Below are 18982 nucleotides of genomic sequence, written 5' to 3'. Positions count from 1 at the left end.
TATGGAGAAAAAAGCAATGCCCTTTCTCCTCTTGACATGTTGAAAAATTAATTCAAAGGACAAAAGCAATGCCCAGTCTCCATCTCTTTGAAAAGTATGCACCTTCTCCACTCTAGTAGGTTTAATCTTTTGGAATAGTCCGCTTAACTCTAAGAATATTGAGAAAATATGGTATAACCCTACAACAATTGATGCCATCCAAATGTTTTCCCTGCTTTGGATGGCAAGTGGTCCAAATCAAACTTTGATGGGGCCATTTGATTAGTGTTGGAAATTAAAGTTTGATCGTTGGAATTGTCTAATAGATATTAGCCATTAAAATATGTTGGATCAAATTTTACACCATCATATCTACCCCAAAAATCTTAAAATACTCTCCCCATGGTAGGAAGTTAAGAAGAATTTCTTAATCACCACCAAATGCTACGGGATCTACACCACTCAAAAGGTCAACCAGAAATATCAAAATTACATCAATGATCACATCAATCCAGAGCATGAGCTATGACTTAGCTCAAAACATCCCAAGCATTTCAAGCCATGCAACAAAGCAGGGGTCTAGTTCCATGGCTCAATGGTAGACATGCATCTATTTCAATAATGAGAGACCAAGGATCGAGTGCACATGTGGTGTGAGTGAGTGCGTGAGTGTGTGGGATGTGGGTGGCTAGGTCTCATCATTCCATGGATTTAATATTAGTTTCAAGATCTTGACAAGAAAAACATTCAACAAATTCATTTCATTAAAAAAAACCTCAATTTAATTGATAAGCCTTGGATTGTACAATTAGATAGCCTCGTTAATATCCTAGGGGCCTGTAATGACGAAAGGTAAACTTGGGAAATATAAAGAAAGCATAAAAGGCATGACATAAGTGAGAGGTAGACACTCATCAACACTAGGGGATGAAAACCATTTGCACCTTTTTGTCTAAATAAAAGTCCTTGGAAATACCTTTTCTTCGCATTTACAACCATTTGTATTATAATCCCATGTAGGGAAACTTTTTTCACTTTTTCACTCCATTATTATTTGACACCTCATGTCATAAGCAAACTATTTTCCTTCCATTTAACTTTTCGGGAAAAAAAAAATCTCTTATTGCCACGAAAGCAAATGCAAAGATGTTTGGTTGAACATCTTAGGACCTTTGGAGTCTTTCTACACATAATCATAAAGAATAGAAAGTTGTCGAGATTTTATCGATTCTAACAACACTCCAGTCATGTGATTTTTGTCAAAGTTTCTATTATGTATCTACATTGTTATGGTGTGATAAGGAGCCAGTTTACTCTAATAGGAAGTAGCAAATGTTGCAGCAAAGTATTTTTTGATGCAATATTTCATATAAAAGTTATTTTTCAACACACATTTTCTAATTTTTACCCTATTGTTAAAGTTCTACAAATATCCTAAATTTTTTTACAAGTTATTACAAGGTTATATTTGTGACCCATGACAAATTACAAGGTATCTAAACTTGCAATTTCTTGAATTTAATTAGATTTTTCCAACCTAATGCCGATATTCCAACGGAAGGATATTATTTCTAATAAAAAGGATATTTGAAATGTTCATATGTCAGATTTAAAAGAACCCTATTCAAATGTCTAGTCGGAAGGTGTTCTCATCTAATATACATTATGGTAGCCATTTGTTCTCCCACGACACCTAAATTCTATTTTTAAGTTCCATGATTATTCCAGTAATTTTCAAGGGAGCTTAAAATTTAGATTTCTAGATTCATAAAACCATATTGCTAATAGGAATTAAACTTAGTTTAAGTCTCTAATTTCATCAGTGTAGCTTCGGAGTATTTAAATTTATATAAGTTATGTTTTTCCCAAGGCCTAATTTATCTAAACTTCGATCTAATACCATCTTGTAACACCCCAATTTTCATAACCTGAGTATAATACTTGTTTTCCAAAATTCTGAGTGTTAACCTTAAAAGTTAAAGTCTAAATTTAAACAATCTTCTCAATATTCACTGTTAGCAACAATTACTAGTGGAGTAAATTATGCATTGAGTAAAAGTTTTTCATTCATAACAAAAATTCAAATGTTGTGCCCATACAAAACTTATACAACCTAAATACCAAAAGTATCCTAATCTGAAATAGAAATTTATCAACTAATGATGAAGCTTGATATGCTCCAATGGGATCTCGTCTAGCTCCTCAACTACTTGATCCCTTTTAGCAACTAGGTGAACAACGTCGACTCTCTCTAACCTGCATCAACTGAAATGTTTTGATAGTGTCAATGGATATTACAATGAGGAATATCCTCTAAGATTACACACCCAATATTCATAATTTAGAATAGTTCGCAAGACATAGAAAAAGATACATTAAATAATGAAATTCTAACTCATGATCATATACACAAAATATAACCAATCAACATAATTACTCTATTAAGAAAATGTAAAAGGAACCACAATATGAATTAATATATCAAAACAATTAGATAATCAACATGTGACCTTCTACTTCACCCAGAAATCACATTGTATGTGAACTCCATAAGATGACTAGAAAATCAACAAGTGAACTTCCACTTCACTTGAAAATCATATAAAACTTCGCAAGGTTAATAGAAAATCAACAAGTGAACTTCAACTTCACTTAAAAATAATAATAAAAGTGAACTCCGCAAGGTGAATAGAAAATCAACACGTAAACTCCGACGTCACTCAAAAATTATAACGAACCCCGCATAAAATAAACCATCAAACCACAAAATGACAAATATTCCATCAAAATCACACAAGGCAAATAGTCCATCCAAGGATGTAACAAAATTGAATTATCCCCAAAAGCCACATAACCCCAAATGATCCCTAAGATGGTAAGTACACAATAATTTTCACTTAATCCATTAGAAAAATATCCAATAGTTCAATCACCACCAAAATATCATCGAGTAATTAGAAGTGGCAAACATATAATTAATTAACCTATTTTTATCTTGAGATAATATGTGACAATCAAATTACTTATTCTTAATAGAATTAAAAAGGCATGTCAATTATTTAATTCAAGAGTCAATTGCATAAAAGATTAGCATATTCGTGGACTAAGACAAATAGATTAACCAAGTAACTCAATATGTTACAAATATAAGTAATTAAAACATCATCTAATAAAATTATCAAACTCAAGTGATAAGCTTAAAGGGGGGGGGGGGAGCTCACTTTGGGATGTAGATACACTCGCTTAACTTATAAAGTACAAAAGATCTACTCCACTAGGAGTCCAAATATCTACACTTGTGTCAACATAAATGAACTCAGCTTCACTAAACTTGACTACATCACAAACTAAATTGGTTCAACCTGGTTTTGAACTCTATCTGAATAGTGAAATTTGACACACTCTAAAAGAGAGTACGTTAACTGGGAGTAGGCACGTAGCCAAACCACTTTACATTTTACATAATGAGTTAAATAATTTACATTTCTATCTGTTATGTTTTGTTGAACAATATACTTGATTTATTTACTGCAACAAACATATTTAACAGAATGCCTAAATGATGCTTTCACTAAGTAGACTTTATTTTTGCACATCTTCTTATTTGTATTCCTTTACATAAGTATTTAGAAGTTCGTATTCACCCCCCTCTAGGACATTAGCCACATCTTAAAGCTTCGCTTGCAGTGATAAAACTGTAATTTTAAAATTGAGCCTAATTGCTACGCCTTCTTGGGATGCTTCTTCAATGCTCTCTTGTTCTTGAATTAACTTCTCATTTGCTCCTACGATCATTGATGTGGATGCTTCAACTCTTATGATCAATCACCTTATATTTGATACTTTAATGAGATGACCAAGGTAATGGGAGAAAGTGGAATCTCTTATAACTAAATAGATAGTTGTTATCCAATGTAGATTCACCTAGATGGGTGTTCTAAAGGTTAATAGACTAAGGATTTTCCTATGAAATTGTGTCTATTTATTAGAAAATGGTGGAGATTAAGTGCATCGTCATAAAGGAGGTTGGAATCCTCATTAGAGTGGTAAATCTTAAGGAACATGACTTATATCTCTTAGGTATAGAGGTTTAAAAGTGGATTTAAGAGTGGGGAATCACCTAAGCTCTAATGGCATAAAAAATTTATAAAAAATCCCAAGGTCAAAATGTCCTTTATAAAGAAGTTAAGTTCTAATGACTATAAACAAGCATAAAGTAACACCTTCGATCGATCGATCTATGTGTCGATCGGTCAAACTTAGTTTTACTTTGGCTGGAAATATTGATAGATTAATTATTTTGGCCATTCTCAATCAATCGTTTGAGGATTCGCTTAATCGATCAATCAATTGATTAAGGATTCGCTTGATTGATCGAGGATTAATCGAAATCACCCAGAGTTCTGTTGTCTTTGAGATATACAATTTATAACAACTCTAAATCTCTATAGCCTATCTAAGCATGTCTAAATAAGGATCCTAAGGCCAATGTATAATCAAATAAAGATTACCTATTAAGGAATAGATCATCTAGAGTTTAAGGTTGTTTTGAGTCTATTTGGGTCCAAGGTTAGGATTACCAAGGCACCTCGTGATTTACCTGTTCTTCACTCCTTATTATTTCATGTCTTCTTGTGTCTTTGATCTTTAGTTTCCAAGGGCTCAACCGACTTACCGACACATGGACACACATGATTGACTAATAAGTGCACTAATAGGAAGGTGTTAAGACAATTAGCATGCCTCTAGCTTGCCACTTTAAGTTATCAGCAAGGTTATGTCCAAGTATAGAAAAGGAGATTTCAAGTATGTCACGGGTATCATATGCAAGTATAGTGAGGAGTCTCATGTATGTAATGGTTTGTACAATGCCAAATATCTGACGGATAGTTAGTGTAGTCAATAAATATATGGCGAATGTAGGAAATGAGCATTGGAATGTTGTTAGGTAGATTCTAAGGTATCCCAAGTGCACAATCGATATTAGCATCATATTCGGAGGACGTGGAACTTCTGGTGGAGTTGTGGACTATGTGGATTCGAATTATACAAGTGATCTAGACAACAGGAGGTTCGCTGTAGGATATATTTTCACATTAGCAGGTTGACCGATATGTTGGAGACCTATGTTATAGTCTATAATAGAGTTCTCCACAACTGATACATAATATATAACTGCGACAGAGGTATCAAAGGAGGCATTATGGTTGAAAGGGTCTAATAGGAGAACTCAGGTTGAAGCAAGAGGTGATTCGTTTACATTGCGATAGTTAGAGTTCTATCCATCTAGTGATGAATCAGGTGTATTATGCGAGAACTAAGCACAGATGTTTCATAAGATACAGGAACTCATTACTTCTAAATAGATTCTGTTTCAAAAGATTCACACGGATAAGGATGCGACTAATATGTTGACTAAGCCGATGACCAGAGAGAGTTCAAGCATTGCTTGTGCTTGATTAATCTCTTCATCCATTAATAAGATTGTGCACCATTACACAGGGGTGTAAATGGATATGCATTCCAGGTGGAGAATGTTCGGAGTAGTCTATGCTTAAGGTGGAGGTTGTAAAGAAGATCTTTAAGGTGACTTATCAGAATGCAAGTCAATGTGGAGATTATTGTGTGGAGTGCCTTGGATTCTGCCAATCTGCTAATGTAGAGAAGCCCTATCTCAATTTGACCGGTGTCTTTTCGGTCTAACCAAATTAGGGAAGGTTTCTTAGTTTTCTCACTATGAAGATTTACACATTTTCATTTCGACCAAAATATGTAAGTTGGTTTATTTTGGTTTGATAGAAGGTCTCATTTGGTCTGACTAGCAAGTTATACAGATTAGTACAAATCATGGTATTTAAGTATATTTTCGATTAGGGCTTAGATTATACAAGTGCTTTCTCTCTAAGAGCAAGAGTTTTGTGAGGTGAGTCAATTTTATACACTTGTAAGGGCATAGGAAGGGATTTTTTCAAGGGGCTAGAATTTTTTTAGGTGCGCATTGTAAGGGGAGATTGGGTTTCTGCTATAATCGAAGAAGATGAGTGGTGTAAACTCTAATGTTTTTAATTGTAGTGGATTTCTATCGTTTTATGCCATAGTTGTTTCCCACAAGGATTTTTTACATTAATTATCTTATGATTTGTGTGATTACTTTATTGGTTATTGTTTATTTAATTGTTTTATCTTTGTTAAACATGCTTCCACAAAGTGTATAAATTAACTATGGTATTAGATCCAAATTTCTAATACCTAAGGTTGATCTGGATTTATTGTAGCTGGGATTAGATTATAGTGGTGTGAGATAAGTGTCGGAACTCTAATAGGGAGTCTTATGATTTCTTAACCTATAAGCGTCATTCTACGATATCTAGCAGACCTTATATTGTAACCCTTATTTGGCTAGTGGTGACTTTAAATTATATGCATTATCTCATCTAAGTAAAATCGTACCTTAATCACATAAATGCTAAATGAGAGTAAGAAATGACCAAGTAAGTGAGGACATCATGCTCACATGAAAGCACTCATTGACTAATAATAAGTTGGCAGTCCAATATCTAAACTAATTCCTTACTATTGAAACATCAATTTTAAAACTTTTGCATAAAATATATTAATAATTAAACATCTTAGTAACCCAATATTCTTCTTATTATAATATGATAATGTCTTTTTCATATTAAATTCATTGTCTAGCATAATATAAAATAAAGAAAAAGAAACATATCTTCCGATATATCCAATATGAATTCAAGTACACTCTTAACTCAAGACTAAATATATCCAGAGCTTGTTTAGAAACGTATTCAACAAAATAACTTTGTTTGAAAATATTTCTCAACATAACTACAGATAATAACTTAGTAATGACTGAGGTAAGACAAATCACCATCTAACATTTGTGATCTAACTTGTACGTCTCTATGAATCCTGACCCCGAGATATTGGTTCTTGATTGCATGCATTTTTAAAGCCACATCTTTCATGCACATTCGTTCTCTTGGAGACTCTGAAGAACATGACACACCGATTCCGACTATTAAAATCAAGCATTCATGCATTCTATTTCTTGTATTGATATGATTTCCATTGCCCTGAGTAACTTCACCGTCTTCTACAAGCAGTCGTGGCTCAACAATCTCCATTACTCGTTCAGGCAAAGCTAACTTAGCGAAATGATGAAGGTTTAGATTGTCCATAAACATGCCATCTGTTGGCCCCTTTCCAGTGATCATCTCCAATAGAAGGATTCCATAGCTGTAAACATCTCCTTGTGTAGATGCTTTACTGCCCATCGCATATTCTGTAATTTATATATACATCTCATATTAGAATGTAAGTGACCATTTTGATACAAATAATATCAAAGGTTAAATTTAGAGAGAGGAGGAATATTTATGTAAACAAGTAATTAGCATTTTTGCTAATTTTCTAACATCAATTGGTGTGCTATGAACTTGTAAGTGCTTACAAAGATGTTCAAAATTAATTAAGACTCTATTACTAAAGTGAAAGAACTCAACATGTCAATCATCAACTGAACAAAAGACTTATTGTTATGAATTTTGTGTAACACATATCTTAACTAAAGACATTATAAGAAAAATAATTCTTATATCTTGCTATGGTGCGATTAATGTGGGGTACAAGTGAGTACAACTTTGTCTATGTAAATCGTGTTGGGTATATCCTTTAAATCTGAGGTCATTCTTTCAAGATCCGAAACCAAATAAAATCAAGTTCAAGTAAGATTTACCAGTGTTCCACATTTAATGTACAAGAGGTGGCCTACTTAATCACAAGAATGATTGGGCTAGAACCCACATAATGAATAGGCATTAGTCATATGTGGGGGCTTATAAAAACCTAAGCCATTCAATAAGTGGGACCCATTATAAAAATACCATGCCAATACAGTAAAATGTTCCATTAATCAACAACACTTATGGGAAATTTTGAAAGCTTAGAAAAACATGACTACTATTTCATATTCAAGGTACATATGGTTGATCAACATACACAAATCTACCTATTCAACTCGGAAGCATAATCTTATCCCCGTGCATATTTGAAATAGTCCCAACTCATGGATGGCTATGATTTTATTGTGGATACTAAGATAGCATGTGTACATTTCCAATACATCTGAGAACCAAAAAGAAGTGATCGCATGAGCGTGAGATACTCCAACCACATGTATGCTTTGAATTAGTATATTTAGTATACCTCTTAAAAGTGCACATATGAGTGGATGAGCCTTACTTTTGCGCAAGATTATCTTCATGGTGGGATTACCTTGTCACACACACCCAAGTAAATAAGTGTAAAGACATGTAAGGGGCTGGAATACCTTTTTGTCCATATGATTATTAGGGGTGTGTTCTCACCTTTTGGAGGTGTGTGTAGGGAGAGAATGTTTCACGTCCAATTGGTTGGACCATAAGTTACGCTCTACCCCATGAATAACCTACAACCTCTTAAGTGAATGCGGCATCCAACCAATCCAATAGGTTAGGCCCACCATGAGGATCATTTGTACTGCAAATATCGGCTTCATCCACCCATAAGGTGGATCACATCTATAAAAAACAATGACCATCCATTGATAAATAGACTTGCTCAATTATTTGATGGTTGATTTTTTTCATGGGGCAATCCTTGTGATGGGGCCGATCTATTGCACGGATTGGATGCTTATTTGAAATCCACCCGGATCACAAGGTTTGTCACCTTATTTCACATAAGGGCCCAAAAAACATCCCCTTCCATGATTTAGGTAAACCAACATTGGAAATAATACATGGACAAACACTCACCTTTCAAACTATTTCAATTCGTATGCTTCACGTGAATCATGGATGGGTCTGCTTTTTGAGCCTTGGGCCTTATTATAGTGTGCAAGCTAATGGTTGGAGTTGATTTCATATTATCATGGTAGTGGACCCAGTAAAAATTAAGGGTTGTCCTCTCCTAACTTTTAGTTTGATGTGGCCCACTTGAATCATAGGTCAGGCTGATTTTTGGTCCCGAATCTTACTCGAGATGACGTATCTAATGATTGGAGATTTCACAGTGGGCCATATAGAAATTAACAATGGTGGGCACCCCTCTCCCCAATTATTTCCCTTGGAATGGCTCAAGTAAATTAGAACGAGTCTGATTTTTTGACCTAGGGCCTAACATGGGCTAATGCATCCATTGATTAGAATGGATTTCAGATGCACATCACAGTGGGCCTACCCAAGCCCACCCTACTTTGCTCGCACCTCCGGTACTCTCCTGCGAAGCAAATAGCCAGACTAGGTGGGTGGGTGTTTTCGTTCATATTTATGTATTCATATACAAGAAAGTAGATAAGGTAATAGATAAAATTGTTACCTGGAGCGATGTATCCAACAGATCCCTTGATTCCAACCGAGCTACTTTGAGCAACCTCAGGTAAGAACCTGGCTAGCCCAAAATCACCCACACGAGCAATCATGTCATCATCAAGAAGAATATTGCTTGGCTTTAAATCTCGATGAATGATTGGCGTTTGGCCATGATTATGCAGATAATCCAGTGCAGAAGCCACATCAATAGCTATGTTTAGCATTTGAGTAAACTTCAAGTTCCTTCCAAGCTGGTGATCGCCATCTCTGTGCAACCACTTGTCTAGACTTTCATTAGGCATGTACTCGTAAACTAGAGCTTTGAAATCATTGCCCTTAAAATCAATGCTTACACAACAAGTTAAGATCTTAACAAGATTCCGATGCCTAATGTTTTTCAAGGCTTCGCATTCAGCCATGAAGCTCCTCAGAGCTCCTTGTTGTTGAAGATTGAAGACTTTCACTGCTACCATAGTTCCATCACGATCCAGAGCCCCTTTATATACAGCGCCAAAACTTCCAGTGCCGACCAAATTGGCAGAAGAGAAGCCATCTGTTGCTTTAAAGAGTTCCGCATAAGAAATGGTGATGAAAGGATCCTCCGCAGAAGGCACATCAACAGGTTTCCTTCTTGACTTTCTTACCCAATAAAGAGTGGCAAAGATACATGATACTAACATAAGGCACGGGACAACAACAACAACTGAGATTTTTACTTTTGATGCAAGAGACTTTCTCCATTTCTTGGAAGCTTGGCAAGAGCATTGAGGCAAATTTAATTCTGGAATACCCCCACAAAGCTTATTATTTCCGAGCACTGAAACTTGATTGGCATTTCCAAAGACCCCTTGTTTTGGTACTTCACCCTTGAAATTATTGAAGGAAAGATTTAGAGACTCTAGAGCAAGCTTCTCCAGATATTTTGGAATCTCCCCAGATAGGTTGTTGCATGAAAGATCCAGGGATCGAAGGCCTCTTAGAGTACTAAATGTTGGAGGAATTGATTCTTGAAAGAAGTTTCCATCCAACAAGAGATACTCTAGGCTGAGACAATTTCCTAGCGAGCTTGGAATTTCTCCTGACAATTTGTTATTTGAAACACTCAATACCGAGAGAGTTTTCAAGTAACCAACTTCGACCGGCAAGCTACCGGTAAAAGAGTTATTTCCAATGTAAAGATGAATCAAAGATGGAAAGATGAAAAGTTGTTTGGGTAAGCTACTGCTGAACTTATTACTGTGGAAGTATATGAATTGCAGGTTTGTGCAATTACCAATAGTTGAAGGTATGCTCCCCGATAGATTGTTTTCATATAAACTGAGTATCAACAATTGAGAGATGTTGCCTAAGGAAGATGGAATTTGCCCTGATAATTCATTTGCTTCGAACCAAAGCTCTCTTGCCTGGTTAAGCTTCCCAATACCAATGGGAATAGTACCTGTTAAAAAGTTATTCGCCATATCCAGTAATGTTAAGTCGACAAGATTCTGAATCCCAGATGGGATGCTTCCGAATATCTTGTTTTCTGCCAAATTTAGCCAAGTCAGTTGGGTCGAAATATTTGCCATGGAATCGGGCAACGAACCGCTGAGATGATTACCGACTACCTCCAGCATTCGTAAGCGACTGCAATTGGTCAAAGAATCGAGAAAAATCAAGTCTTGAGATTTTCCAATCCCAAGTTTATTACCCGACAAAAGTAACATGGACAGACGCTTGAGGCTTCCAAAATTCGTAGGTACAGATCCGCGAAAGCTATTGTTACCAAGGTCAATAATAACGAGTCCTGAAGCATTGGACAACGAAATTGGTATGGGTCCTGTGAATTGGTTTACTCCGGTGGAAAGCCATTGGAGATTAGGAAGAGTGAAGCCTAAGTTAGGAGGAAGATTTCCATACAATCTGTTAAATCCCACGTCCAAAAACTTAACGGAGGAGAGATTGTATAGCTGGGGTGGAATCTTACCTGACAGTTCATTTTCAGCAATGTCAAACCTCTCTAAGCTTGCCAACCGACCAAGGTCATCTGGTATGCTGCCATCCAGACTGTTTGTTGTGAGATAAAGGTAAGAGAGAGACGAAAGGTTTCCAAGTGAAAGTGGGATGCTTCCTGTAAGATTGTTCTCACCAAGAACCAATACAGTGAGTTTCGATAGAGAGCCAATCTCAGTTGGAATCCTCCCTGCCAACCGATTATGGTGAAGATAAAGGAATTCGAGTTTCGAACAGTAGGTCAGATTTGTAGGAATTTCTCCAGCGAGTGTGTTATTATACAGAGCGAGAAACCGCAAGCGGAACAACTGGCCCATCTGTTCAGGAATCAGACCGCTGAAGCTGTTGTTTGCGAGATCGATTCTCTTGAGGAAGGTGAGGTTGCCTATGAAGGGAGAAATGGGGCCCACCAAGTTCTTGTCTGTGAGGATCAAGGCAATGACCCTTTGAGGATGGCGGCGACCACCGCATGTGACTCCTTGCCAGCGACAGAAGTGGAGAGTATGGTTCCATGAGCTCAAGGAATGGAGAGGACCGTCGGTTATCAGATCTTTAAAGTGGAGCAAAGCAAGGTGATCGGTTTCGTTGGAGAAGTGAGCGGATGATGCGAAGAAGCATGGAACGTGAGTGGAAGAGAGAAGGAGAAATGACCAAAATGCCAATAGGGTCGTAGGTGGGAGCTCCATAACAGTGTCTGTGAATGAAGGAAAGCCAAAGCGAGGAGACAAATATGGAGTGGATTCTGAGCCCTTGATGACTTGAGGAGTCTACTTACAAAAAAATGATCAGATGATTTTGGTGGGTCCCAGATTACCATTTTTTTTTCTTTAATACTGAATCTGCCCACAGTCCAGAAGTGACGCCATTTCGGTACTACCCCACCAGTACTTAGCTAGAGATGGACGGTCCTGTCAGGCGCTCTGTGGAGCCCACTTTGAGGTATATACTTTATCCATACCGTCCATTCATTTTGAAATATCATTTTCCGGCGTAAACCAACAAATATGAAGATTGAAGGCTTAAATGGACCACACCAAAGGAAGTAATGGGGATTAAAAGCCTACCACCCAAAACTTCTTGGGGGCTACAGAAGTTCTGGATCAAGCTGATATTTATGTTTTCCCTCCGTTCATTTCTGCATGATCTTATGAGGTTGGATGGAAAATAAACATCAAGGTGGACCCTAAGAAGTTTTCAACAGTAAAAGTTCAATCCCCACTGCTTCCTGTAGTGTAGTCCAGTTCGGCCTTTGATCTGGCTCCTTTTTGAAGTAATGCCTTAAAATAATCTATCAAAATAGATGAACCACGTGGATAAAGTATATACATCACAGTGGGCCTCACGGAGTCCTGACCCGGACCGTCCGTCTCCAAGTAATACCCAATCTGCCTATCCAATCGGTGATGCAGGGGTTTAACCCACGCCCATCGACTTTGGCAAAACGCGCTCAAAAATCGGCGGATCCAGTGCTCAAGTAGACCACACAAACGAAATGGTACGCTTACCGTTTAAAACTTTCCAGGGCTCACCGTAATCTTTATTTGCCCTCCAATCAAGTATCATGTTGATCAAAAAATTTTGAAACCCAAAAGAAGTTTTTATTGGTGGGCACTCAATCACCACTGCTACAAGTGATGTGGTCCACCGCAGATCTGGATCTGCTTCATTTTTCCGGCTCATGCCCTAAAATGAGCTGACAAAATAGATGGGCCAATGTCCAACGTCATATATAACACATACATTAAAGTAGGCTGTAACTGCCTGACCAAGCTCGGTGTTACCTAAACCTGACCCAATCTCCTCCCCCGCATTAGTTTCAGTCAATCTGATGAGCGTGCGAGCCAAGTTACATGGTTCATCTGATAAGATATACAGAACCCATTGTTATACATAAGCAAGATTGAGATGTTCATTGTCCAGTATAGATTATGAAATGTTGGATAGGGACCACAAAACAGCATGGTCTAATGATCAGAACCATACACGTTCAGGCACTTACCATGGATAGCCCATGATGTAGGAATTATGCCAGTTGATCATTCTTGCCACCCAGTCAGATATGATCTCATAGCTCTTTATCTAAAAATTGTACACAAGTGGCCCTAAAGAAAACCTCAGCACCCTAGTAGCTTAAAAACAACTATAAATAAAGGGTCACATGCGCATTTTGCTAACAGGCTTTTTAGCCTCTGCCCTCATTTGGACTAGCCCTCCCCCAGCCATTCTGAGGTCCATAACCTTGTAGTCTTTGGCCACCTCTTTGAACTCTTTCCTACTAGTGGACTGGTAGATCACTTTGAGATCAGCCATCTGAGTTCTCTTTTCCAAACTTTTATTTGAAACCAACTAATTGCAAACAAGGAAAAAAACTAAACTCTCTATATCTGATCCAGGTGCAGCTCATAGAGCAGACTTCATGAATCATTTACATTTCTAGGCCTTCAGCGTCAATTACTGGGAATCTCTATTGGATCCAGAAGAAGGTCGAAAGCAATAAATAGTCTGCATTTAATAGGAAAAAGTAAATTCATTGGCTGACTATGATGACCAATCAGTATTAACTTTGATCCTTGGCCCATCTACATTTTAGTATCCACCAGATTTAATGGTTGGGATCATCTGAACAAGAACATACAAGGATGTCCAACAGATGGGTTGAGGCAGTGCAACCCAAATGTTCCCCATTTTTATATATCTTTGATGCAACACACCTGACTTATGGATCAACTAATTTTAGGATCTAGGCCTGTGTGGAGCAGTGCATCTAATGAAGATCTATGTCACTTAAATCTCACAGTGGGCCCCATATAGCTTCAATGTATTGTAACTCAAATCCATTCAAACCATTAAATGTGTAATCTCTTGTTAGGCCCAAGTCTAAAAAACAGGCTGACATTTGATTCAGATGAAACACACACCAAAGTAACAGTTGGGAGAAAAGTTATGCCCTGTCTCCTCTACCACATAGAGAAGTAAATTTGGCCATGGAGAAACCATGCCCTGTTTGAGAAAACAATGACGAACAACACCGACTTCAATTTTCATACTTTTATTACGCTTCGAATACAGCTGACTGTAGCCTTCGGTTGTATCGAACATCACTTTGATCGACAGAATTAGTCTCTTGGTGTATTCAAATTTTCTCAATTTACATCCGAAGTCTCTATCTTCCTTAGGTCGCATCGAACCTGCCTTTGATCGCACTGAAGGTCGAGCAGAATTATGTTTGAAAATCACAATTTCTTGCTAAACTGTTTTGTTCACTAAAGGTCGAGCGGAATTATGTCTAAAAATCACAGTTTCTTGCTGGGCTATTTTGTGCACTTTCGGTTGGACTGAACCAATTGAACAATCTGTTATTTTTGTGGGCCGCACTAAAGGAAAAGGTGGGTAGGAAAATTCCTATCGTTGAAACCTCCCCGGGGTCGATAGTAATGCTTAAACGCCTTCAACACCGTTCATACTGTCATCCCTATTAGTGTATTCATTTTTGCACCCTGGTTTGTCAATCATATGAACCATTGTGTCATGTAGTCAGTTGAGCCTTTGGAAAGTGAAGACTGAAGACACAAGCGGAGTAGAAGCATCAAGGAGCATTACAGGTAAAAGAGATGCCTACTATAACCCTTAACCCAAAACAACCATATGGCCTTTAGATGATCTTGACTTACTAGGAATATTAATTTGATTATCCCTTAGCCTTAGGAGACCAAGAAAATCATGATAAAGAAGGCTAGAAGAGATACAGATCTACTGTATAAAAGATAGCCCAAAACAACATATCCGATGCATCAAGCTGCCATCGAATAGTATTCAATGGCATCGAAACCTGGTCGATGGCATTGATTGAGAATTAGGGAAGTCCAACAACCAATCTGGAAGTTTGGTTGGAATTCTTGATGGCATTGATTTGAGATCCAGATTTATCCAGCAAGGTTCTTGAAATTTCTCCTGATTTTTTCAATAGCATCGAAACTATTTCGATGTCATGGAAGATTGTTCATTGATGGCATCGAAGACCCTTCGATAGCATCAACAAGACATTTTCTGCTCATATTCTGTCCATTTTTTAACTGTTGGAGCTTAAACTTTTTATAAATGGCAGTCAGTTATCGAGCATTGGCATGGGTTTTTAGAGCAATATAAGGTACGGTGATTTCATATGCAAATCCCTCATCCTAAGCCTCTATTTCATTAAGTTCTAAGCCATCTACTTTGATATTACAATCTAATGAGGATTCCAACCTCAACATTGAGATGTGCTTCAACTCCTCCATTTCCTAGAGATTGGACTTAAGTATTCTTGGTAAATTATTGTCCAAATCTTCTAGGAGACCTGTATAGTTGAATCCATTAGGATAAACAATTACCCATTAGTTGTAGAAGATTCAACTCACTCCTATCACCTTGGTCATCTTGAAGAACATCATATGCAAGGTGATTGATCGTGGAATTGAAGCCTTAGCAAAGCATTGGCAGCATGATCGGGGGAGCATCGGAAAACTGATTGAAGCATGGGAGAGCAGAGATTAAGCAATCTAAGAGAAGCATCACAATCCGACAAGTAAGTGTCAAGTGTAAGAGTTCAGTTTGTACTTCATCCTTCTGTAGGTTGGAGTGTAAGAGGTTGTGTTCGTTCTTGATTAGGACCTTGGCCTGTGTGGCCTAAATTGTCGGGTTCAGGATTAGGACCCCTGTCCCTGTGTAGGACATGAACTTGGGTGCTTGTGTAGGACCCTTGGTCTTATGTAGGGCATAAACTTTAGAGTCCTTGTGTAGGGCTATCAAGGTTAGAGGTTGACCTTATTTAAAACCTCTAATAGTGAAATCCGATACACTAATGGGTTGAGTACGTCCGCCGGGAGTAGAGTAGGTATGTAGCTGAACAACTATATATAATTGTGTTTGGGATTGCTATTTGCGCATTTATTCAATTATGTTTATATGTCTTGAATGTTTAAATATGATGCATGATTGTATGAATGTTTAGGATTAATAGGAATCACATCCCACGCACTCTAGCTTAACTTGCATATCTAGTGCAGCCTATGTGATTGGACCCTCTATTGGCTTGGAAGCCTTTAGAGTTAGATTGTCTTGCTTAGTTTAATTGAAAATTAGTTCAAGTTAGGAAATTATGATTTTAAATTGGCATAATTTTTAAATTAGTCCTAATCACCCCCAAGGACTTAATCTACTTTCTTTAACTCCGTTATATTCCGCACTTAGACGCATTGCGGCTTATTACCGCAATTTCAATTCCTAGTGAGGTGAACTCAAACCACAAATATTAGCATGATTGAAAACTTCTGTGGCCTCACAAATATTTTAATTATGGACATCCAATCCTCACATTTTCTGCCCATTTGAGTATTGGATATGACTCATTTTTAGCATTATGTCCTAAAATGATCTCACAAAATGGATGGACGGAGTAGATTTCACATAAACACACGATGGGCCCCACCTAGATTTCCAGTGGTGGACTTTCCGGGAAAGGCTTTCCTATGAAATCCAGCTCACACCTGGTGACATGGTTTGGCTAGTGACGGTGCCACTAATCAGGTGGCTAGTGGTTGGTGCTTTGTGGACCCACCATGATGAAAGTGTTTCATCTATGCCATTCATCCATTTTTCTAGATCATTTAATAGATCATTGATATAAAAAATGAGGCATATATAAATCTCAGGTGGACCACAACAAAGGAAAACAATTGTGATTAAGCGCTCACCACAAAAAATCTTTTAGTGACCACTATAATGTTTATTTGACTTCAAACCTGTTGATTAGGTCATACAGACCTAGATTGAAGGGAAAAACAAATATCGACTTGATCCAAAACTTTTGTGGGCCCAATACATTTTTAATGGTGGGCAATCGATCAACATTGTTTCCTATGATGTGATCCACTTGATATTTGGATATACTTCATTTTTAGGATCATGCTATAAAATGACCTGTAAACATGAATGGACAGAGTGGATGAAATGAATACATCATAGTGGAGTCCTCATAACACTGACCAATAGCCATTGGCTAGTGGTAGGCTAACTAGCCAATCTGCCTCCCCAATCTGGGGGAGCGGATTTGGTACGACCCTGGATCCACTGAGGTGGGTGGGACCCTGACTGCAGGGCTTACTGTGATATATGTGAATACATCCATATTGTCCATCTATATTGAAAGCTTATTTTAAGGCATGATCCAAAAAATAAATTATCTTCAAATCTTAGATGGACCTTTGTATAGGAAATAGTGGTGATTAACCATTTAAAAATTCTTTTGGGCCACAAAAGCTTTGGATTAATTATGTTGATATTTATGTCATCTCTTCATCTAGCTGTTTGTGACCTTTTCAATATGTTGGATGACAAATAAACATTTCAGTGAAATTCATGGAGTTTTTAAAGGTAAGAATTCAATCAAAATTGTTTCATATGGGTAAATGTATCAAATTAATATATTTCAAACATTTCAGACGTTAGTTAAAAAATAAGTTATTCTAGATTTACTATTAGTTTCCCGACTTCAGATTCAGATTTCAGATTCACACTTCCGATTTCAGATTTAACAAATATGCCCGAAGTCGAGAGTATTGAACATTTTTACCAAATGACAAAAAAGCCCATCGAAGAGCAAAGAAGGGTGGAAAACTTATCTTCCCGAGATCAGCGTTCAAGTGATTTTATTTATTTATTTTTTTTTTGTCACGAAGAACAAGCTCGATTGAGGCAATTGATGATCAAATTAGATCTCATGAGTGAAAAAGGTGGAGACATACAATAATTTATAGGATAAGCTCATCATAGCAACATTTCCAGTTGATCTAGCCTCTATTTTTTTTTCTTAGGCTCGTCTGGTGCGTGGGAAATTTTCAAATGATAGGGAATCTGAAAAGCCAGCGATGTTTAGAGGCATTTGTTAACGCCGAATGAGGAAAGCGTTCCATCAGTTATGTTGAAATTTTTGGGTGAATGAGGTTTTACTTAACGGTGAATGTAGAAGGCACTACGGGAACTTTTTTTTTTTTTTTTTTGTTTTTTTTTTTTTTTTGTTTTTTAATCCAATATTGCCACGTGCCAATAAAGATATTCATATTTACCTAATAAACAATCCAACTTCTAATGTGTGACACTTTTTTAGGCCCACCATAATTTATGTGTTACATCCATACCATCCATCAACTTTTTATATCATTCTAAAGCATGATCCTAAAAAATATATGCACATCCAAAGTTCAAGTCAACCACACCACAGAAAGTAGTGGGAATAGAATGATTACCGTTAAAACCTTCCAAAGGTCCGCTGTGATGTTATTTGCTATCTAACCTCTTCATAAGGTCACACAGACCTGGATGAAGAGAAAACATAAAAATCAACTTGATCAAGGCCTTCTGTGGCCCGAAGAAGGTTTCAATTGTATGCACCCAATTTCCATTGTTCCTTGTAGTGTGGCCTACTTAAGTCGTATATCTACCCCATTTTTATCTTAGTAATGATAATGATAAGTAAAAAATGAATGATAGGTGTGGATAAAACATATATATCATGATAGGCCCCACAAAGCCCTTGAATATCCATCTCTGGGTAGATCCTAGCAGGACATGGTATGCAATCATGAGAGTTGGGACGCCAATTC

General features: G+C 37.2%; 1 protein-coding gene across 1 annotated transcript; it reads right to left on the bottom strand.

Moving 5' to 3' along the window:
• Positions 1-6839: 6839 nt before the first annotated feature.
• On the bottom strand, positions 6840-12125 carry LOC131254924 (putative receptor-like protein kinase At3g47110). The gene is made up of 2 exons (XM_058255627.1): positions 9358-12125; positions 6840-7282 (listed from the first exon to the last, which is right to left on the bottom strand). Exons 1-2 carry the CDS (start codon positions 12026-12028, stop codon positions 6840-6842), a joined length of 3114 nt encoding a protein of 1037 aa, XP_058111610.1. The 5' UTR covers positions 12029-12125.
• Positions 12126-18982: the final 6857 nt, after the last annotated feature.

Source organism: Magnolia sinica, chromosome 9, assembly GCF_029962835.1.
Source record: "Magnolia sinica isolate HGM2019 chromosome 9, MsV1, whole genome shotgun sequence".
Lineage (NCBI taxonomy): Eukaryota > Viridiplantae > Streptophyta > Magnoliopsida > Magnoliales > Magnoliaceae > Magnolia > Magnolia sinica.
This window is presented reverse-complemented; position numbering and strand designations above follow the sequence as displayed.